This window comes from Hermetia illucens, chromosome 3, assembly GCF_905115235.1.
Source record: "Hermetia illucens chromosome 3, iHerIll2.2.curated.20191125, whole genome shotgun sequence".
NCBI lineage: Eukaryota > Metazoa > Arthropoda > Insecta > Diptera > Stratiomyidae > Hermetia > Hermetia illucens.
The window spans coordinates 117,397,397-117,421,735 of record NC_051851.1 but is presented as its reverse complement, the minus strand read 5'-3'; the positions used below and the strand labels follow the sequence as shown (position 1 = coordinate 117,421,735).

Genomic DNA, 24,339 nt, shown 5'->3' with positions numbered 1-24,339 from the left:
ATTTATGCGGAGTAGAAAACGTCCGATTTTCATCGGGGGTTCCTCTTCCCTGATTCCGGAGTTTTCCAGGCATCCCTGCAACATATGCTAGCAACAGATGCCCTCGGAATCCCTTTGTATCGAATCCCCCTTGAACTTCACCCTCTCTCAACCTCAATGACCAGCTCCGGCAGCACCTCCATTCCCGGTGTTACCATCTGCTAGTGATTACTGGCTACATCGCTTAAGAATCAGCTATTGCTGTTTCGTTGTCGGCTGAATTTGGTTGCCTCCCAAGCGCTTCCACTGCCACTGCTCTTGCTCTGCTGTTCAGCTTCATACTGAGATTGGTAATGTATGAGGACAGTAGGTCACCCTAACTGCTGGTTTTATAAGCGTTTGTTATTAAATTCTCAACGATCGACTGGTATCTAGCGAGGTGCGAAAACTTGTTTGAAATATACCGGAGGGGGTCACCATATATGCAAAAAAGGGATGCCAAGTTTCTTTTTCACCGAATATAGGCATGTGAGCGATTAAATGAAAGGTATCGATTAGTCCTTTGCAAGGCAGTGTTAGTTTTGAAACAGATTGTAAATGTTAGGATTGCGGGAACCCAGAGTTTTACTTCAGTTACTCCAAGGGTTCATTCTCCGAAAATACCCAACCGAAAATTCCGAAAATAGTAGTGGTGATCCATGCATATGGTATGTATGGCTCAAAATTCTCTTCGTAGCGGTATCTGCTCAAATAAATTTAATAACATTAGAAAACTAAATTAAAATGGCTGTCGTACGGAAATCTCACCAGTGGCAGTGGAATTTGTATCGTGATTTGACGTCAGATTTCAAATCGACTTAGGTTGTGAATGAGTACCTGATTCAAATAAGGGTAAAGCAAGCGCAATGCTGACCACATTGCCTTCTATAGGGTACTGTAATCGTGTAGTGTACCGTTGCGGTTTTGAATGAAATGCTCTAACACATTTCAAGGTCCTGTTTTTGCACCAACGATTATTTTTCATATTAATAAATCTACTGCAAATCTCCCTTAGCCTCACCATTCATCCATAAGATGCGGTAAAGTGGCTTTTAGCACGGATCATCATACCGGGGAGTGTAGTGAAAGTTTTATTATTATTAACAAAGTTATAGTGGGCCAAGTTGCCCCTTTCTCGGCAAATTACTGCTCACTAGGAAATAATAGTGAGGCAAGGCAAGGATCTTAATTGAAACTGACTGAACTAACAGTATTCAAAACAACTAACTAACAGTATTCAAATGTGCCCTCTTAGTCACGCAGCCTTCGGCCTGTTGCTGCCTGCATTATTAGTACCTTCTGCAGTGCAAGAAGGATGCTCCCTGGCTTGTTGCTTTATTCCATCTCCCGCAAGATTCGCTTGCCCCTAAAACATGACTAATAGGCTTATCTAAAGGCGTTTCCAGCGGCCTCTGCCGGGAGTTGTCCCGCCGATGAACCTAGAGGAAACTATCTCCGAATATTTACGGTATCTCCAACCGAAATGAAATCACCACCAGATATAATGGAATATCACGATGCTACTCCTTTGGGAGCAATAAATCACTCCTGTCACTCACTATCTGCCCCGTCAATTTGCGAATAGCCCGTTTCAGGATATTTAGAAAACTGTTCCCTTGCTCCAGTCTTTGTTGATCGACTATCGGTTATCATTAAATATATACGAGTATGTAATTATTAGGCTGACTTCGCTGTGGGTTCAAATTATTTATCTGAAAAACTATTTTCCGCTCAGAAGGATTCTTGTTCTAGTGCTTGTTTCTCGCGGAGATTATAGGCATTTTATCGTTGCAAGAGTTGAATAGCGAAAACTTTTAAGCTAATGTTATTGGGCATTTACATCGAGTTGGGTTGACCTCGAGAAAAAAAAGTGTTGTTTTTCCGGTGCAAATGATTAACTTATAGGTCTCAATAGACCCGTTTTCCCTGAGGCTTCTTCGTTAAACTTGGCTTTCCACCTGGCTTACGAATATATAAAATCACGATCGCCACTTCTTGGTTTTTAAGAAAAAGCGTAGTCATATTTTTAACTTTTGTAATACAAATTTTATTTTCACATTTTTACATGATTATTGGAAAAGGAATAAAAATAAGTAAAATAAAAAACGTGTATAGAATGAAAATGGAATTCTACGGAAACTACTTATTGCTGCTTATATTCTATTCAAAACTTGAAATGTATCCATTTTAAAACTATTGAGTAAGGTATAAAAAGTTTATTAAACAAAACAACGAACAGAAGAGTTGCAAAATTAGGTAGTTGATCCCAAAAAATGGCTATTGGGCTCTGATGTTGGCAATTAGTTTTGTTTATTGGCGGATTACTTTCTTAATTTTCATATGAATGAATTCAGTATGGCGCTTGGTTAATATAATTAACGTTTTTGATTCTTTAAAAGTATATATTTATCTGCACGGGAAAAGAGTTCAGGTTTAGTCAGCGTAATTAGTGAATTTCAGCTTTTTCCAACTCTTTTGAAAGAAAAACATGTTCACGACAGTTATACACAATTTGATTACATTCAAAATAATTAATTTAATTTTTACGAATAAAGATCACAAGTTCACTTTGTTGCTATCTTAAATTTATGATTTGTTTAGCTTTTGAAAAATAATTTATCAAAATGAAATAATTTTGTCTCTAAATTTGGTTTAGTAGCTAAAAAATATACTTTCGTTTTCATTAAAAACATTTTACTAAATAATATCTCTAAAGCGAAAATTTGGTCCCAAATTAGTATCTAATCGAGAAATTTTGAAAATAAAAATATTTAAGTATTTACAATGTTTGCTTTTAAAAGTAAAACTTACACAAATTTCGGCTAAATTTGATAAATTTTCAATTTTGCTAATATCAAAATATCTTAAAGCTGACTCGTTTTTAACATAAATTAAGTGTTATTTAAGGAATATATTTTAGTGTGGAATGGAGCCCTTTATTCGTTCTAGCAAAAGTACTTGAAATTGAAATTTTTATTGATGAGGATAGAATGAGGTATAGTGAAAATTGAGGGTGCTATTCAAGATTTTATTTTGGAAGAATGAAAAATCCAATTGTAATGATTAAGGCAACATTTGAATGTGAAAGTTAAATGGAATGGCTGAAAACTGTTTGACTCCAGTGGTTATCATTAACTTTTTCAATAACATGGAAATGCACATTTGCTTTCACAAAGAGGAGAATCCCTTCCTCTAGGAAAAGCAGCGTATAGGCAACTAATAATAACCTTAAAATTAAAAGATATATAACCAATACATTTTTTTGCATTTTTATTTGTTTTTAATTTTTATTTCTCCGTTTAGAAAAGTACAATTATGTATTGTTTATCAGTAAAAAATAAAATCACATTCACTTGAGCTTTTCTCCTCTTCAACTAAAATCTAAAAGAAAATTATCTTTATTTGAAACACAGAGCAATGCTTACGTTTTTCTTTTACTCCATTTCGAGGTGCAATATCAAGTTTTAGGGAGGGGTGGACTTTTTTTTGTTATCATTGCAAGACTCAGTGATTAGCTTGAATTGGAAATGATTTTGGAATCATGTTCTTTTCTCTAATTGAGAAACTTAGAGGTATAAAAAAAAGATTTATTGTTCGAGATTGCATTATTCATCTGACGAGTTAACTTGGAATTTTAAATTTTGACCACAACGTTCCTACTTTTCGCGTTTTTTCTGTTAATCAAACTGATCTCCACAAAATTTTTATCATTCCCTCCTTAGCTGTTCATCGCATTTCCACCACCCAATTGCGTATGAGCCAGCATCAAGATGTCCTTCTTTTCCTTTGGAAAGCGTAATTCCCGTCCGGCTAACCGTGCAGTCTCTAATTCTCTCTCAGCCTGTGCCAACTCTCGTCCCAAAACGCCTGGGTTTTCTTGTTCTCGAGCGATCCAATCTAAGGCCATCTGGGCACGCATATCATCATCCAAGGAACGATTCGAGTAATGAGCGACGACTTCCTGGCGTGAACACTGTCGTTCACGCATCGCTTTCAATGATCCGTTCCAATGAAGCAGCTGAAATACTGTCATGAGTTCTTGAAATTCTAACATTGTACGACCTTTATTTGCTTCAAGCATGAATCTGTAAAGGAAGAGAAATCGTTTTTTTAGTTGAACAAATTTATGCAGAGATAACCATAATTTTTATGAGCTTGATGACCATAAAGCTCTATTGAGTGATTCTTAACAATAATTCTAATTTTTGAATAACTTCCAAAGATAAACTTCATTGGAAGGCTGTAGAGGGAAAATAAAACTTGAGATTGAACTCATTTCATCACTCTAATTTACCGAGTTGGATGTTGAGGACACGTGTTATGAAAACGCGTTAACATCGATAAGAAAAGTTGAGTTAAAAAACCCGGGAAAGTCATATGAACGTCAACTATAAGTGACAATAACTTAAAGACTACAAAATGGTGTTAAATGACCCGCCCACTGCAGTTCGCACGGTTTCATTCACAATAAAACGGTCGCAATATTACTCAACGATTTCTTCGTTGTGTAGGCTGCAGAATGAGCAATCCCTGTAGCAGCAGGCCAAAAGTTCTTGGGAAAATTCTCCTGTTTAACGCGGCTAAAAAATTAAAATATTACTTACAGGGAACATGTGACGAATGGTAAGATCATTGTCTTGTCTAATACATTAGGGACTTTAACCGACTGATGAGCCGTTCCACGTGAATGAGTTTTTGTAAGCTAAAATAAGCTCTGATGGCTGCCAACAATCGCGCGAGGATTTGGTCGTAAAAACGGTTACTGGTTTTGTTTTCGACCCTGCATACGTCAGCAGTTGTGTGGACTTGAAGTGTATAGTGATGTTGGTATTCACCTTAGCGTCGCGGACTACTTCTCTGGTGCATGATAAATCGCCCCTTGTTTTAGACTGTTATTGACGGTGGTATATCCCAAGGGAGACCTTCCTGTTATTATATACCCTCGCATGGCCAGCGATATAGTTTGATATATATAATGATATAATTTTATCCGGTCCACCGATTTCTTCCATGCTCTCGTACAGTTTTATCTTGACTACGCTATCATAAACTACTTTAACGTCAATGAAAAAGTGCCGCAAAAGCTAGGCATATTCCAACCGTTTTTCCACCGATTTCTGCGGCGAAAAAATCGGATCTGGCGGAGTGAATGATGTTATCGATGATGATACATATTTTGGGCGAATGGGATAACCTAGCCTAGCCTGATAGTGAAGTGGTTTAATCTGGGCGAATCAGCGAAAAATTACTAAAAGGTTCGTTATATTCCCACGATAGAGCAAATCCGAAACCCAGACCAGTAGCGACGATGTATCGATATGCTATGGGCACAGTTAGATACTAGACAGCTACCTCACTCCCCCTTGCCCCTCAAGGGGGGAAATCAGTGCGAGTACACACGATTTCAAATTGTTTTGCCCTTGAGCATAAGCGAGATGTACCGAAAACCCGATCAGCTGTGTTTGACATACCGCCCGGACTTGCCAATGTATTGGTGAGATTGGCAAGTTTTTGCTTATGTATAAGTGAATACATGAAACAACTTTTTGCCATATGGGTGAGCACGCCGTAGTACCAGAATAGCAAAAGCTCACCAATCTCTCTCTTACCAATACGATTTGACGAAGATTATGCCTTTTCCTTGTTTAGCGTCTCTGATGTGTACAGATAAGCTTCTGCAAGCACATTTGCAAGTGGGGTCATTTTTGTAAGGGTACTGCCTATAGTAGATCTACTGTGCTATGGGTGCGGCTTTGAGAGCAATCTCGAGCTGTACTGCACGAAGCACTCTATGACCGATTTTGTAATTAGTGGTGAAATGGTGTGTAAATTGTCCATTCGTAACCTGTCAAATCTTTCCGCTGGCATTACCAACGCACTTTGTACACAGATCATCGTAATAATCTGCTACTTTTAAGTATGTGGATATCAGCTACCTATTTGAACTTTCCGAACCGACTCACCTAAGCCAACCATTTCTTTAGCTGCCCAGATTTCAGAAACAAATGAATGTATGCTTTTACGCAAGCACTTAGTCGGACATTCTGTCGGGTATCCCACGGGCCGAAATTCATCGATGTCACTGTACACTTCATCGTTTACGCGGAAAGGTCGGTTAAAATCTTGTCTAGTAACCCTCTCCTATTTGTTTGTTGTTTCCTTACTGGCGGGATATGGAGCACTTATTCCAACCTCCGAACGATGTCTTCCCATCTGAACAGTAGATTCCTCAATAGGACGTCATTGGCTTTAGCATCTCCGTTATATTTTGATGATCCTTGCTTTTTGCTTGTATCGGATATACCACCTTAACATTCAGATTTCCGCCACTTGTAATTCTCCCAATTCCTTCACATAGAGTCCAACCTGCGGGGTCCACAGCTTCTAGTTGTTCATCGTTATATTTCGCGCAAACACTGTTCTGAAGGATAGTATTAATATTGGCAGACCGAGTAGTACACCGAATATAGTGCTATCTTTGGTATTTTTGGGTGCTTCACCATTCCAAAAGTCGGATTGACTATTGTTAGATTAGTCCGGTTGGGAATAGGATTGACTGCCTTTAGGTTACTGCCATTTAACGGAGCTCGGAAAAAGCGATAATGCAGGAGGGTTTCGTTGCACAGTTATTTATCGTTTTGTGCCGAACCCGGCCAGGGACACTAGTTCTCTGTTCCGAAATGTTTCCTTGAAAATCCATGATACTGAACTGTTCGGGCTACTTCGTTGTCTCGAGAATGGATGGCACGCGCCAATGGACACTTTAATGGGGGTGTCTCGCGTTCTCTAATTAGTACTAATTGACCGAGTCTCACACTTATGTTTTCCTTGCGCTATTTAGTTTGGACAAATAAATGCAGCTACCCCTGAGACCCCCTTCAAACGTTGACAATGCCCAGGGGCCAAGTCTTAACTCCTTTGGGGTTTTTGGAGAGCGGAACCAGCGGCTTCAAGTTCAGGCATGCCTCGAAATTGCAGAGTATTTCAGTAAACTCTGCAAAATTAGAACAATTTTTGCCTGAATGAACGCGCATTTTAAGTGGCGTTTTGCTCATTTTAAGGAGGCTTCACAAAGACCGTCTATGTATGATATAGCGAACGGTAGAATTTCCAAGTACTGTTAACTTTGGTGATTACTGGTGCAGCTTCTGCATCTCCTGGTCGATTTGATTTTCTGCCCCAACAAAGTTAGTTTCGTCTTAGATCTCTGAGCACAGGCCTCTTCTTGCAATAGACCGCTTAAACGCAGCAAGAAATGCCTCAGTCGAAAAATTTCTCACCACTTTTAGTTACGAAAACGCGAACATACTCCTTTAAAGTATTTAAAGTTTGGCCTTCGATATACTTGTCTCGAAGGAGATTGCATAATCCACCCCGCAGTGCGTGAATGAGGCTTAATGAGATCGGACAACTAGCGAGTCACTCATCAATTTGCGACTCCACTGGCTCGAATTGTTCAACTCTTATGAACTTTGAAGGTTTATAGAAATGTAAGCTTAAATTTAGATTTTGAAATTTCTTTAAATTTTAAACGGTTATATCTTCGAAGGAATGATGATTTTTGCAATTTATACGAAATTTTATGTTTAAATGATTGTGGGAGTGGAAAACTATGACTTTTTGGGGGAGGTTAAGCTTTTTGACACTATTCACAAAAAACGCTATAATTCTGTAACGGAAAAAGATTTAGTACCCATGATTTTCCTCAAAATAGTGGTACTATCCAACATCAACATTTGTACCATCATAAACGGGACATCCTGTATCTTTTGTCATTGGTACACCTTTGTCCAATTTTAATGCATTTAGGTATATTCAGTCAGATTTTTAACATTTTCTTTTCTAAAATAGTTGCCCAAAGTTTCAATACGTTCACTATTGCCGGAAAATTTCTTACTCTTCTGCTGGCTAAGGATCTGATTCGTTAATGTCATCAGCTGGAGCTATGGTCTCTGATTCTGTCAGCGAAGTTATCTTTTCAACGAGAGAAATTGGAAGATCACTCGTCATTCGATTCTGATCCAATGTGATATATAAGTGATATATTTTGCTAGTCACGGTACATTTTGATGTATGTAATATTTTTCAGGATTCCATTTCGGAAACGGAAAACGCGATTCTTACACGGTTGGTATTCAGTTTTGTGATTTCTTTTGGAACGAAGGCTTATTCGCGTAGTGATCATAGAAGAAGTGAAGTATTTGCCATGTTGTTTCTCTACATTCACATATCTTGTCATCAATTTACCGCTGGAATTTGGAGCATTCTACACCAAGACAAATTTTTAATAAATCGTTCTGTTTACCAAAGAACTGGGACGATTTTTTAAAAAAATATTATTAACATGAAGTCGATGTGAGGGCAAAACGGAAACGAACTGTGGGTTTGCGAAAGTGTTTATTTCTTTTTGTTCTCTGAATACGAATTGAATTGACTCGAATTGAAACCTGATAAAACCTATTCTTGTTGCTTGAGCATTCGGTGCTATGCCGGATGCGAGCATTCTTTTTTAAGGTTTTGTGTGAAACAAAACCTTATTAGAATCGATTCGATGTCTGTCTGTCCGTCTGTCTGTCTGTCTGTCTGTCTGTCTGTCTGTCTGTCTGTCTGTCTGTCTGTCTGTCACACCCGATTTATTCGAAAACGGCTGAACCGATTGTCACGAAAATTGGTAGGAGTATGTAATCTACCGTTCCCTTTACATGCAGCAACTGACGCCATTTTGTGTTAAGTTTAAGGGGGGGCTCCCCATACATGTGAAAGGAGGGTGAAAATTTTTTTTTCATAAAATGTGGTCATGTGGGGTATCAAATGAAAGATCTCAATTAGTACTTTTCGAAACTGGTTCAATATTTGATATTGGGTGAAACATAGGGGAGTGAGGGCTCAAAATATGACCCCCAAAAAGTGTAACAGGTCTCGTTCTCAGAACCTATCCAACCGAAAAATCTGAAAAAAATCTCAATAGTGCATCTCTACGAAATCTAGGCCTCAAAATATATCCGGTTCCGATATCTGCACAAATAAAGTTAATAATAGTATATTTCCACATTTTAGAAATTTACCCGGCAACCCCCCTTATATTCATCCCAGAAGTACAAAATTTGGCATGCGTATAATAAAGAACATAATGCACAAGCTAGTCAAGTTTGAAGAAAATCCAACTATTATTGACAAAGTTATAGAGGGTAAAACTTTACCATTTTTTGTGAATTTCGGGCACTCTTCATGCATGACTGCATGACGTCATCATCCATATCAATTCGTCAATACCACAACCAAATGAGTTCTTATGAATGGGGTCCCAAAGAATTATTTTGTTTTAGTTTTTTAAGGTTTTGTGTGAAACAAAACCTTATTAGAATCGATTCGATGTCTGTCTGTCCGTCTGTCTGTCTGTCTGTCTGTCTGTCTGTCTGTCTGTCTGTCTGTCTGTCTGTCTGTCCGTCTGTCTGTCTGTCTGTCTGTCTGTCTGTCACAGCCGATTTATTCGGAAACGGCTGAACCGATCGTCACGAAAATTGGTAGGAGTATGTAATCTGCCGTTCCCTTTACATGCAGTAACTGACGCCATTTTGTGTTAAGTTTAAGGGGGGGGTCCCCATACATGTGAAAGGAGAGTGCAAAATTTTTTTCACAGAATGTAGCCATGTGGGGTATCAAATGAAAGGTCTCAATTAGTACTTTTCGAAACTGGTTCAATATTTGATGTTGGGTGAAACATACTGGAGTGAGGGCTCAAAATATGACCCCCAAAAAGTGTAACAGGTCTCGTTCTCAGAACCTATCCAACCGAAAAATCTGAAAAAAATCGCAGTAGTGCATCTCTACGAAATCTAGGCCTCAAAATATATCCGGTTCCGATATCTGCACAAATAAAGTTAATAATAGTATATTTCTACATTTTAGAAATTTACCCGGCACCCCCCTTATCTTCATCTCAGAAGTACAAAATTTGGCATGCATATAAAGAAGAACATAGTGCACAATTTGGTGAAGTTTGAAGAAAATCAAACTATTATTAACAAAGTTATAGGGGGTAAAACTTTACAATTTTTTGCGAATTTCGTGCACTGTACAACCTGCATGACGTCATCATCATATATCAATTCGTCAATACCACCACGAATGAATTGGGTGGAAAAGGATTATTTTGTTTTACTTTTTAAGTCATTTGTATGTGAATATCAATTATTCCAACGGGACGTGTGTGTATGTAGGTATATAATATATGCGTGCTAATGGACTTCGCGGGTAGTGCCTAATTCAAATAGATATAAGAAGTAAATCGGAAATATGGTTACGATCAATCTATATACGTGCATATATGTGTACAGTATTCGAAAATAGACAGTTTGTTTGTTTAAGGTGAACGTAACATCTACGGCTATAATATGAACGTATGTCTCGTAGTTTTGTAGCTCTATACGGATAGAAAAATGTTAGTTGAAATTTCTTAGATAAGATGAACACAAAACCTTTATACCCGAAGCGCGAGCTTCCGGTATTCCGACTTGTTTTTTTTTATCAGTTGTATCTAGATATAGTGTAGAATATATGGGCAAAGTGATTTTTTGATATTCGGAAATTACACTGTTAAACAGGTAAAATGTCACATGCCAGGTTTATGTCGATCGCCATAATAAAACGCGTATTTATTGGTCCAAATGACGTTCGAATGGCTTTCGCTAGAATCACAGGAATTGAAGCCAAGACTTTACTTGTGTTTTTTGTTTAAAAAACTTAAGGCTTATGGGGTGGATATAGCAGAAGAATGGTCAGTTAAGATTTAAGCTGAATGGTTAGAGCACAAAGCTGTCATACGGAAGGTCGCGGTTCAAATTCCACTGGTGGCGTATCGTGATTTGACGTCGGATATAAGCCGACTCAGCTGTGAATGAGTACCTGAGTCAAATCAGGCCAAGCGCAACGCTGACCACATTGCCTCCTATAGGGCACTCTAATCCTGTAGTGTACTGCTACGGTCTCGAATGAAGTGCTTTAGCACACTTCTTGGCCCTGATCCAATATGCATTGTTGCGCCAACAATTATTATTATTACGATTTTATGGTTGAAAGTCGTATTCAACTTTTTAAACGCTTTTTTCTCGAAATTGCATGGTGAAAATCTCATGCCACCATAGCTCCAAATCTATCCAAAGAAATTCTTTGAAATTTTCACGAATTATTCAGAACATATTTGCACGGACTGCAAACTAGGAAAATTGCGATGCATTCGGTAGTTTTTTTATTCATTAAAGAAGCCCTAAAAAACAACAAAATTTACAAAAAAAAAAGTTTAACAAGGCGCCAACAATTTAGCTTTCAAGATTTTTTAATAATCCTAGTTTCCGGACAGTGGTTAAGTCCGCACGTTAAAATTCCGTTTACATTTTCTCTCTAAAATTATCACAGCGCCCTATTGGGTGGCAGCAGAAAACATCGTTTTTGGAGATGGGTGTATAAGTCGCTCTCTATTTCGATAATGAACTATGCTATCGGACTGGAAAAACTATTGCACATGATCAAGATATTAACAAATATATGGTGAAAAATTCGTATTTGCATCTTTATCCAGTTCTTCATAAAAAAAATTCTAAAATAAAGCGAAAAAGCGGCCTTCACACGAGATCACCCCCTTAAGTTTTAACGTAACGTTCACAATTTGCTAGTTTCTCAGATTGGCTTCAAGGGTCTATACCCGTAGTTGATAACAGTCAACTTAGATGTTCATTTTACAATACAATATAATATTCACGGGGAGTTGGGAGAAAAATAGGAGCCCATTATAAAGGAGTGAGGAGCTCCACGGGAAAAGATTGTGTGGTGCAACCATGAAGAAATTGAAAGCCGGAAGTTCGACGCTTTAGTTATAAAAGCTTTTGTGTATTTCTGGTATAGGAATATTTCAGTGCAGAACTGTGTTATTTACACGTAGCTTCCTTTCCGAGGGTTATTGCCCCGAAAAAGCTTCCAGGGAACTCTGGAGACGAAGGTGATTCTAGTGGATAAAAATCCCACATACTAAACTGCCTCGACCAGTGTTTCTAGAAGCATAGTTCTAAAGAAGGGCAGACAGATATAAGGACGGGCGCTGGATTTAGTAGGACTTCTCTGTTCGATGTAGGCAACAAAGAACTGGCTGATATCAGCCTCGAAATAGGTTATCACAGAAAAAACGTTTGTATCGACTTCGTTTATATCCTCATGGGTGAAGAGTTTGTGCCCAACACGAGTTAATTTCTTTATTCGGCCCATGCTCAGCAATAGAAATTCTTTGGCAGACACACCTACACCTCTCTCTCTGTTATATAACTATGTATGTGAGACTTATAGCTGTGTTCTGTAACATTTTCATGTGTTCCTCTGCTCATTTATCTGCCTTTGATTATACTTGCATGCATCCTCTTTACCCTTAGTGTTTGTACTTTCATTTCCCATAATCTGGATAATTGTTATTACGTTTCTCTACATGAAGTTACTTTTTCTCACGTCATGTTGGATAGTACGATATATAGACCGCTTCTTTGGGATCAAGGAGTACTAAATGTCGGCCTTTTCCGATGTGAGGCAGTTGGAGCTGACACTAATTCTCCAACCGTTTTAGGAATGAATGATGAAAAAATGAAACTCCCAAAAATATATTTGTTAAGAAACATGTCGTAGATATAGAAGTATACTTGTTTTTAGAGGTTAAAAATAAGTAAAAACCTAAGTGAGTCAATTATAAAATATATTATTACCTGAACGCTCCAATGCCAGTATCCGGTCCATCTCCTTCCATATTTATATCACCTTTAAATGAAGCTCTCGCTTCTAGAACAGCCTTTTCTATAAAATCGTCGCTTATTCTTCGCGACGGATGCTCATTGAATACGGAATTCATTAGAGCAATTTTTGCAGAACTTCTGCGTGCCTCGGCTTTTGTTGGACAGTTCTGGAAGAATAACGCAGTATAAATAAAGAAGTAGATATAAGTATAATATATGTATCTATTTCTCCTTGATATATAAAAGAAAATTGTAATAAACTACAATCCCGTTGATTAGCAATTACCTGGAAACTTCCAAAACAGCTCCCACCAGGCAGCGTGACATAACACACATAGGGTTGACTATTGGATGGCACTGATTCGTAGATGACCAGTGCTCCGTTTTTGAGATCAGCTCCACGGGCTTGCTTCATTTGCCAAAACTCTTGAAGAGCTTCCACTACATTAACTGAAAGGAAAAGAAAAAGCCACTGAATATCTGAGTTTTCTATCAAATGCAATATTTATCTACGGCCATTTATCTATTCAACGCTACTGTAGTCCTAGATTTCCACAGAAGTATGCTTAAAAAGTATTGTCGAATTAGTGATTATTTAATCTACTGGCCGTTTGACCTAGCAACGGAATATACAACAAAAAACAACAGCAAGTATTTCCGTTATGAGTTTATATTTATCAGGCTATGCTATGCGAAAAATGCTTGATATCGTATCAGGTATGAGGTAGTGTAGATTGACCGCATTGACTGATAGTGCAATACATTGCTTGGAGCTGGTAGGAGAATTCATTTATTTGTTTGCGTTAGCTCGTTTGCCTACCACCTACTTTGCCCTGAGAGTAGGGGTTTAAAGCCAGCTTCATATGTTTGTCGCTTGGCGCAAACGTCAAACCTTCCAAAACATTTGCCGGATCAAACATCCCGTTTGCAAATCTACACAATCCAAGTCAAAATCACTATCCTCACCTTTGCAAGGCTTTGGTTTGACAAACATGGGGATGTCGCATAAGAATAAATAAAAGGCGCTAAAAAGAAAAGTGATTTGTGGGCTAGTGACCTGCAAATTTAGAAACTTTATTGCTAGCGAAACGTCAACAAGGCCTCAGACTGCGGCATTTGACTATTGAAAACAGCTAATGATTGGTTTGAATGAAATTTGCGAATGCTCTTCGAAAACGGTATCGAGCGTGCTTAGAATGCTACCTTTCTCTAATTCGAGCGAAAATCCCGGCAATGTGAATTGATATTCTAATTCTAACTGAAGTGAGACGTTGGGACTCCCCTTAAGGTATGGTGGAAAACGAAGACGTAACAAGGCGCGCTCTCTTGAGCAGACACCTGCCCGGTTAAGAACATATTGCGATCGGCAGTAGATTTAGGAGCCATCTTCTGGACGCGCTCAACAAAAGAGTTGCTGATATCGGCCTATAAAGTTCTTCCTTTACTTTCGTTTCTCTGCCGTTGCATTTGCTTGCAGGGAAGCAGAGCATCGGCTCCTAAATTCAATACGTCTCCGCGATCCAGTGGTATGAAAAGTTTCTTTGTTCGCAAATTACGCGCACTCTAACGAAACCATCCGATAATATTGATGAGTACTGAACCGCCGTCAAATGTGTTTTCCTCTCTGGTAGGAATGAAGTTGTCGGCCATGCGCAGTGTAATGTACGCCTTAACAAAATGATCACAATTGCGCTGGTGAGAGAAGCACAAGCTGCCACAAATAGCAATGATTTCGCCACCATATAATTTATAACGAATGCGTTTGCAGGTGGTTGTAAGTTGTCCGATGGCTTTGCGAGGAACGTTAACGGTAGGCTTGTCATCCAGGGTGGTGGACAGCTGAAGGAAGTGGAAAGAGCACTTCACCACCATTCTAAATCGTATATCATCCTGTGAAGTTCCATCTCTTGTGAGTGATATGGTAAACCACCGCCACATGCCAAAAAGAAGCAGCATTTTCTCTGCACTCAAACGGAGTAAAGCCGTTCAACGCGACGGTCTCCCTGCGGAACTTTTCTATGCAGCAAAGTTGTTACTTCCACTCATTCGTAAATCCTGGGAACATGAGATGATTCCTAATATGTGGGAGGATGATTGTTAAAGTTCCAAAGAAGCACTATTGGGTGCCACAATTGGAGGGATATTTGCGTGGTTATTGCTGTTCCAAAGATATTAGCTATAATCATTCTGAAATGTATCAAGGAACACTTCAAAAGCTTGATTGACAGAATTGATCACGGAAGTCTTCACGTTTTGCGTAAAACCTTTCAGAGTTTTACAAAAACCAGTCCAAGGTACGGAGGGCTCGGTATTCACGTAAACATACACATAAGAACTGGGGGCAACGGGGGGATTACGTAAGCATAAATGGTTCAATTCGATAATTTATGGTAAATGTAGAGCAGTTTAGTTAGCACCGTTTGAATTTCTTACGTCGGGAAAGTACAGAATAGAGTTCGCGAAGCTTTGAAGCCGCGAGGCGTAAATTTTCGAGATTTTCAGTCTGATTCCCCACTCTTATCAAGAAATATTTGGGATATCAGCCATGGTGGTTGATAACAGTGTACTAAATCTTTGGCCAGCATTGCTGCAGCATCAAAGTGAAAGCGTAAGGAAAAGCATTTGTGAAGAAGTAAAGACACAAATTGGATGAAGCAGCAAAACAACAAGGGGGAAAATATTTATGCTATTAAAAGACAAGCAAAAATAATGAAGGGCTTAAAGGAAATGGCAAAGCAATTAGAAGAAAAATGGCATAAATAAAAAAATGGCGAGAGGAAAACCTCCTGGAGCCAGGAAAATATCATAACACTTAAATATTAACACTTAAGAAAATTATAAGTCATCCCTTGAAAAATTTTAAGAACCGTATGCAAATCAAATTTGAAAAAATCATGAAAAAGTTTAATCAGAAAATGAACCTCAATTTCAGCATTTGGAAGTAAATAAGTGTTGAACGCAGAACCTAGTGAAAAGAGAAACTATGTACCAAAGAGATTTCATAAGGTATAGCAGGCTAGACGCTCTTTACTGTAACGAAGGATAATCAAGTACTAAAATTCAGAGCTTCGACATACGATGGAACAATAAACCTTAAAATAATTAAAACTTGCCTTTTCTTTTCATTAGTAATGTTGATGATCCTTGCAAATACCGATATTTCGAGAAACACTGTTCCCTTCATCAGGGCTACTAGTTTAAGGGAACCTAGAGGAACATCACCGTTTCTTATTTTAAAGTCTCAACTTGAAACTGCTGTGCACAAAATCACTGAAGTCCTGACGAATCTGCTGCTGCGTTAGCAGTGTCACTGAAAGGAGCAGCAGCAAAAGGATTGGAGACAGTTCCGGATGGGGAACGAAAACAGGACGAATTATAAATGGTGATGGCTACGCTTCGGCAGAAATATGGAAACGAGCATAGTAAAGAAGCTTTTCGAATGTGGTTAAAGGGTAGATCTCAAATAATAATAATCGTTGGCGCAACAATTCAATTGAATCAGGGTCTTGAAGTGTGTTATTCAAGAGTGTAACGGTACACTACAGGATTGCCCTATAGGAGGCATTGCGCTCGCTCAAGATCATTGCCCTGATTTGACTCAGTTACCCATTCATGGCTGAGTCAATTGGTGTCCGACGTCAAATCACGATGTAAATCCCATTGGCAACAGTGAGATTCGAACCGCGACCTTCCGTATGACAGCTTTGTGCTCTAACCACTGCTATCCGGACACACGCACACGTTTATAAAGGGTTCGTGAATTAATGCAGGATTTTGCAGCGTAACTTTTAGCGCTGACACACATTGAATAAACATTACACAGACTGTTCAGCACACTACATGGAGCGATACCAAATGAGGTTGTGGCGCGGCAGGATTCGCAGCATTCGAAATTTATTTCGAATGTTGCGAATGTGAACAAATAGATGGCGCGGAACTATCCACTTTGTAGAGCTCGCCACGGGAGTGGAAGACTAGCGAGAAAAGTGTGCCATGAGTTAGGGGCAGAAAAGAAACACATGAAGCGAGAGGATTCTCTTCTGCCTCTAACGAGCAAATAGTCACTTCACTTTTTCTTCATTCTTTAAATAAATTAATTAATAAAGTCTAATTGTTAAATCTATCGAGTATTGATTGTAAAAACCTAGTCTATGTTCCGGTGTACCTAAAAATTGTGGTTTGCAAAGAATTGGACTATTAAAGTTAAAAGGTTATTTGTGGACGGCATTCGTGATATTGAAACGAAATGGAAGGCTATCATATCACCAAACCAAATTTTTTTCCAAACCGTTTCCCAGATATTTGAATGTAAATACGGCGTATTCAAAATGAAACTTTGCTTATATGTAGTAACGACGGTTACTAACGTCATATTCGTAAAACTTTAAAGTGAAATGTTTTAACTAATAATATGCTAGGTTATTTGACCTATAATGGTCAGAAGGCTCGGAAAAGATCTCAATAACTGAAGTCACACTTAAGCCTTCGACAACTTAGCAAGAGCCAATTTGATAAGGCGTGAGTTGGCTTCCTTAAAGGGTCGTCTGGTATCTTTTCTTCAAAAAATCGACTTTCTAAAAACGCCTTTTTCTTATAGTAAATACCGATAGGAATAACGTACAATATACACATTATATATGGCTGGAAGCTCAACAAATGTATTGTATGTGACGCTTATTTTAGGAGTGCGCAAACATTAAAAAATTCAAAACGCCTTTTTCTAGATGCGTTTATCTCGAAATGACTGGTTGACATGATTGTGAAAAATCTATTCGACCGATTTAGGTCAAATTTTAAGGGCAAAAAATCCAACTTCTCGTTTCAAAAATTTGTTGAAAGACCACACGGTCTTTTTATTGAACGCAGATGTATCTCTAGATCACAAACATGCAAGGAACAACGTAACGACGAAAGGAAGTTCAAAGGGCCAGAAAAGTTTTCTGGGGGAGGTAGACTGCGCGTGTTTTGATTTAGAAACAGAAGAAATGATTCGACAAAATATAGAATCAACTGCCTTAATACAAGCGCACATTTTCAGAGGTAAATTTTAGAATTGTAAAAAGCTCTAAAGCACGACATTGCAATAAATACCGTAAAAGGTGTAGGTTGTCAGAGAGTAGGAGACCGACAAGGAACAGAAAGAAATGGAAAGCAGGAAAATAGTGAAAGCATGTTTTTTTCATTTAATAACAATATACAGAAAGTAAATTTCTACTTAGATATTGTCCGTCCTGAGAGGTAGGTGCAAGTAAGTGGCTTATATTATATTACGCTTAAAACTAAGGAAAGAGCCAGAGGACCCAAACTGAAGGGGATTATAGGACCGCATAGTCTCCGGATCGGCGAGTTCAAAACTGCGTGTATTACGAGAGGCGATGTGGAGAACAATACCGAAATTGGCAGAGCAATCCATCAGGCAATCACGGAGTTTGAAACGGGTACGGATATCAACAAAGACAACAAAGATGCGGCGTTGTTTCAGGAAAGGGAGATTGAAGTTGCGGAGCCCTAAGGGATAGACAACAAGGGAAGGTTCTTTTTAAGGTTTTGTTTGCAAAACAAAACCTTATTAAAATCGGTTCAATGTCTGTCTGTCTGTTTGTCTGTCTGTCTGCCTGTTACGAGCACTTTTCTCAGAAACGGCTTTACCGATTGGCACGAAATTTGGTAAGAAGGTGGGAACTGTGGACTCCCAGACATGCAGGGACTGTTATCCTCCTACGTTGAGATTTAGAGGGGGGGGCCCATACATGCAAAAGCGGGTGTAAAATTTTTTTTTCATCAAATATGGGGTATCAAATGAAAGGTCTCGATTAGTACTTTTCGAAGCCGGTATTAGTTTTGAGATTAGTTGGAAAGGCGGGGAGTGGGAGGGGTGGAAAGTGACGATTTCTTTAACGGACTCATTCTCAGAAATTACCCAACTGAAAAATCTGAAAAAAATGAAGCTGCCTATATGTGGTGTCCAGGCCTCAAAATACCCTCCACATCGATATCTGCTCAAATTAAGTTAATAATAGTATATTACAATATTTTTGGGGAAATTGAGTAAAACCCCCCTTAAGTTTATGATAGAGTTATAAAAGTTGGTAGTAGCATAGAATATAAAATGATTCATATTGTCCCCAAGTTTGATCAAAATCATACTATTAGTAACAAAGTTACAGTAGCTTAAAGTTCACTTTACGGTGTAAATTTACTGCAACTAAATATCAATATCACAGTAAAGTGGGTAGTCTAACATGGTAAATGCATATACATAACCGGCTACGGACAGATGAGACAGGTCTGCACTTAAATATACACACAGAAGAAACAAACAAAACCTGTCATACCCTGAAGCGTCGAGCTTCCGGTTTCCCGATTTATTTAAAAAGAGGTTCCGGATAAATTTACGTTGTATAGATTTTAGAGCGTGGAAGGGGGCCAGACTATTCAAGGATGTTTCTGACAAGGAGGTTGGAAAGCGTTAAGGACGATTGGATTGAGGTAAAGTCGAAGTAGGAACCCAGGACAAAATGAAACATTTTGGAAGCTATATTGATGATCTGAACAAAGTAGAAGTTGAAACAAAGTTTGTCATCGAATATTACACCCAAGTCTTGAAAGGAGGTCAGTAGTGAGGGGGTTTGCCCACCAAGAGATTAGCAAATGGATATTGGGAAGAGTTTTAGCGAATAGCACATCTAGTGACATTTGCTAACATTTAGTCTCAGCTTGTTAATCCAGCACCTATGGATCAAAGTATCAGACGAAACAGAGGCAAATAATTTGAAGTTGTATGCGTAAAGCAAACATTGGCAGAAGAGAGTGGAGGGGAGGTTTGTGGTAAAAAACAGAAATAGTAGATACCAAGTATCAACCCTTGGGAAACACGAGAGGAGGAAGAGAAGCAACGGAATGAGTAACCATGAGAAGAAACTTTGCAGGAACGTTATGGGAAGTAGGAGCGAAACCAACAGATGGTTGATGGGAGAGGCAAATTGAGTAAAAAGGCTGAAGAGGGTCTGGATGGGATGTGTGTGTGTATGGTGGGGGAGAAGCTACACACACATGCACATCCACATATTATGCTCAACGTTATCACAAGGTAAGTATCATACATCCACGTAAGAATCTAATTGCTGGCAAATTGCTGAAATTAAAACGTTGATCTTTTAATATACTTGAGCACCTCTCATGGAGACTTATTCCCGCGGTCTTCTTAAGACACGGATTTTGTGACCACAATCAGAGCCCCGCCGAAGCACGCTACGACAGTACCAGTCTATACCAAGTGCACGGCTCAGCATTCATACTGGTGGATGCAAGACCTAAATCTCCACCGAACTAAGGAGTACGGCACCCGCGTTGAATCGCAGCACCGCGCCGAGGCCCGAAGATTCGTTTGAACGTAACCACAACCCCCATGAAGCTCCCGCTAGTGGGCGAACCGCAAACAACCGAGCTGTACTCACATACAACAGGAATTCTCCCAAAGTATGAGAGTCCAGGGGCTATCCCGGTTCCCATGGTACCAGTATACCCCTATCCCGGTTCCCATGGTACCAGTATACCCCTGGTAAGGTTTCGTGACCAATTGCCACTTCAGATGGGTCCCCGTGCAGACTCGAGCCTGATCGCCCTGATTAGGCCTTTGGAGCACTCGCCTACTGCATCACGACCGGCAAGCCAATGCTATACAGCGTCTCCCGGTGCCACCACTATGGAGGTTCTCCTAAGCCGCGTGGTTTTGGTTCAGCCGACAGGGTTGCCACCCCGTCCTCCTCACCGCCACCTTTGAACACCAAGGAAAAAGTAGTGAAATTTTAAATTTTAAAGTCTCGTTTTATGATATTGTACCAGCCTAGAAAAGTGGAAAATTGTGAGGTTGAAATGAGTGAATAATTTTGGCCAATGAACATGTCTTGAATAAGACTTTTTTAAGATAGTTTAGGAAAAATATGGAAGTAAAAACAGGAGGGAAGGTAATGGAGACATTTTGAGAAAGAGTTGAATAAAGGATTTTTAATGTGAAGTTGATTTACTGGTGGGAGTCTAGAAATTTGGAGAAGAAGTTTATGATGATGAAGTTTATGAGCTATGATATTTAAAATGAACAACTCTTGGTGCTGTCGGTAGCGTACGAATTCATTAGTTGAAGTGTCACCAGGAGAGTGAGATAAGTACAAGCTAATTTTACAAGTCGAATATGCTTAGTCGCGCGGTTACTATAGGTCGAATAAACTTAGGTATTTGCCACGAAGTTCAAATTTGAAACAAATCTCTGATGCAGTTTTGTCCGCCTGTCTGTTTCTAAAACTCAAACTCTCACGCATATAGTGTTTGACAATATTCTGCCTTGAGCTTGGTGTGGCGAGCCCTATGCATGCAAAAGAGAATGGAAATTATTTTTGCCCAATGAGAGTGGCGTGCGTATAATAGATTTTGCGGACATACACGACCTTGTAGTTGCGAATGCATGGTTCATCAAGCTTCATTGTCATTCTTCTTATATTTTATAGTGGGAACAGTAAACCGAAATCGAATATATTCTTATAACACGCCGACATTTTACCTCCGTCACTGACTGTCGTACCCTATTAGATCATCGCACTTCAACATTAGCCGTTAATTGCCGTCTTGCGAATCAAGCTACAGTGTGAAAAACGCATTGGGGGGGGGGGGGGGTGAGGAACGGGAGAAAGGCTGAAAAAGGGAAGCTACTTGATTTTTTGAAATTTTTGAGTTGGTTAGCTTCTGAGAATGGACTTGTGAAATAGACCATCACTTTTGAGCGCCTACACTCACCTCAGCTTTTGCAACAGTTGTCAAAACTAAGACCGACCTTATAGAACCTATCAATGATATTCCTTTGATACGCCACAAACCTATATTTGGTTTCCATTCACCGTTGAAATGTATTAACTGCAGGCGTCGTTCCTACTTTCCCACAATATTTACTGTTAATAGTTATATAGCGTGTGACAGACTTCCATATAGATGAAAAGGCAGGAAACCAACAACGAAATTAGGTTTACACAAAACGCTCAAAACAAGTCGGCAATTTCTAGAAAAGTAGTATCTGCGTTTTGTAGACGGAAATACCAGGGATCTCTAAAAAAGTTGACAAACAAGTCCGTTTCAGGTTCACACTGAAATTTATGTAGAAAGAGAGGGAGATGTGAGGTCAGATTTAATAGAAGACGTCGGGACCATATCTGATATTGACATTAAAACTCTCAATCATGCACTCAAAAAAGGAAGTGCTAAGAAAGGGATAACAAGAGACACGAGTAAGGAAGATGTAAATTCTTATGCCTTGATGAGAAGCGGATGTGTGGATGGATCCAAGTGAAAAGACATTACACAAGTTTACAAATATGAGACTAGGACAGTTTGAATTTCAAATGTTGGCTGGGAGCAATCCCAATTGCTTGCTACCAAGATTAAGCTGAAGCTATCGAAACTGAATTGGGCGTAACGTAAAACGATTGAACTGGTTACTTTACACATTGAACTCGATAGCTAGTTGATAAGCCCGTTCTAATATGCAGGTTGGAAATGATAAGGTCGACAGTTGCGATTCAAGATATTTTTGTTGAAAGAAAAGAAAAGAAAAGGTATCTATAAAAGATGTTGGACGTAGAGAGGTGTAGCAAGAGTTACCGCCTGCGACAATTAGGCGAGTTGAGCACCATCAGAGGAGAACGAGGACTAATTTTATCTGAGGCCCTATTAGAAATAGAATAAGTGCTGGGTTCAAAGCTTGTATGCATACATTCTGTAATTACGAACTCCGCTTTCTAATTTAAATTCTCATTAGATCTTAGCTTCGTTGATAATTCTTTATTTCTTTAGAATATGCCCCGTGTATACAGTTCTCTGCTACTTTTAACTTGTTCATCTCTTTCCTTAAAGATTACCAACCAGTTCCAATTTCAACGACAAGATGGGTGGTCTAGGGTCAATAATAATCAAGGATTTTTGCACTACGCTCTGCAGAACACCACCCTACTTCACAGAGTTGACTCACATTGGAGAGAGTTTCGTATAAATTTTCGCACTTTTTAGCGACCTTTAAGGGCAGCTGTTACGCTTTGAGTGGGTGCTTTTTTCCCATTTCATAAGACACTCACTATCTCTCTCTATTTGGGGGAGTGGACTTAATCTGCCCGTTTACTAGTAACCCCAGTTAAAATGTCTTTAGCCAATAAAATCATTTCCTACCCCACATTCTTTGGGAGCTTGTGTAGATATGTCGGAGTCTAGTTTCCCCAAATCATTTAGGTGTCAGACCGTTTGGGTATTAGATTTTGAAGCTTATATTTCGCGGTAGTCTCAAATCTGTTATCTGTAATCCAGTTTTTTACATCTAGTTTGTGCATTAACTTTATTTTATAGTTCAGAATGTCAGACATGTTGTTTAATCTTCAATGAAGTAATCCAAACTACAATTTCCCCAATGTTAAAATTGTATCGGACTGTGAAAGGTGGTATCTCTCTTAAGTATATCTTGTTTGAAGTGCTATGAAGACTTTCAGCGTCCGAAAACTACCGTCCAGGTTTCACTGACCGTCGCGGTTGAGGAGTATGTTATAGGCCTGGTTTTTACCTAGCTCTTTAATGACCTGCATGCTCAACATCTGACAGAAGCTAGTATTTCCGAGGAATTCCACTCAAACTCCCTAGCTGCGTCGTCATAAAATCAGTGACTACTTCTTTATCAACTACGCCGCTACTTAACCGACTCCGTACAATTTACATATCATCTCATAAATTTATGATCCAAAGTTAAAACGTGGCTTTTTGTGACTTTTTATCTAAGTTTTTCGCTACAATGTTGAACACATCGGCTCACTAATGATGGAAAGAGGTTTTTGTCTGCCGAGGAATTATTTTCACATAAACTGGATTACCCTGCGATTAGCTGGCAGGCGGAGCGAGCGGGAGTAGTGGCAATTGATCGCCATCTATTTGACGATGCAGAACGTATGTGATGCAATTTTGCGTAGAAGATATGATGCAGCATGTACCGACGGCTCACATAAGCCCCTTACATGAAAAATATAAAATTTTATTATTTATTAAAACAATTTCCGCATTCAGTCGCACGCAAATTAATTTACGATCGCATATGATCGCAATCGGTGGAGCGAAGCAGAAGACGTCGAAGAAGAATGTTACCTCAGCAGTGCAGTGGGATAAGGAGAGCTCAAAAGACGAGTGTGGAAAAGTAGGAAATTAATAAAATCTATAGAGGTGGACGAGGAAAACGTTGAGGGCATGGCTGGGGCGGCCTGTTCTTCGCTAAGGCGAAGATGGCTTGAAATATGCATGTACACTGCGGAGAGTCCCGCAAGGCTGCATCAGCAGCAGCACCAACAAGACCCACGAAATTCGATCACTTGGCAACAAGTTTGATATACGACATTGGCTTCCAACTTGTTCAAATTTATGTTGGCTTAGTTAGTAGGAGTAGCTTATCTGTAAAAAATGTCCGATACATTTGCAACCGGACACCGGCGGATCTGGTAGGAGCTCTATTGTTCCCAACATTCACTTCAACTAT

The 24,339-nt window shown here is 39.2% G+C and overlaps 1 protein-coding gene across 6 annotated transcripts in view; it reads right to left on the bottom strand.

The window, feature by feature from the left end:
* Positions 1-2,039: 2,039 nt before the first annotated feature.
* LOC119651280 (protein limb expression 1 homolog) overlaps positions 2,040-24,339 on the bottom strand; it is a 195,818-nt gene continuing 173,518 nt past the window's right edge. For 5 of the 6 annotated variants that reach the window (XM_038054784.1, XM_038054786.1, XM_038054787.1 and 2 more), the window contains 3 exons: positions 13,075-13,238; positions 12,762-12,955; positions 2,040-4,103 (listed from right to left, as the gene is read on the bottom strand). In XM_038054784.1, coding sequence (XP_037910712.1) covers positions 3,737-4,103; positions 12,762-12,955; positions 13,075-13,238 — 725 coding nt within the window. In that variant the 3' untranslated portion in view covers positions 2,040-3,736. Of the gene's footprint in view, positions 4,104-12,761; positions 12,956-13,074; positions 13,239-13,301; positions 13,322-24,339 lie in introns of those variants that run through there. The other variant, XM_038054789.1, reaches the window with a different exon arrangement.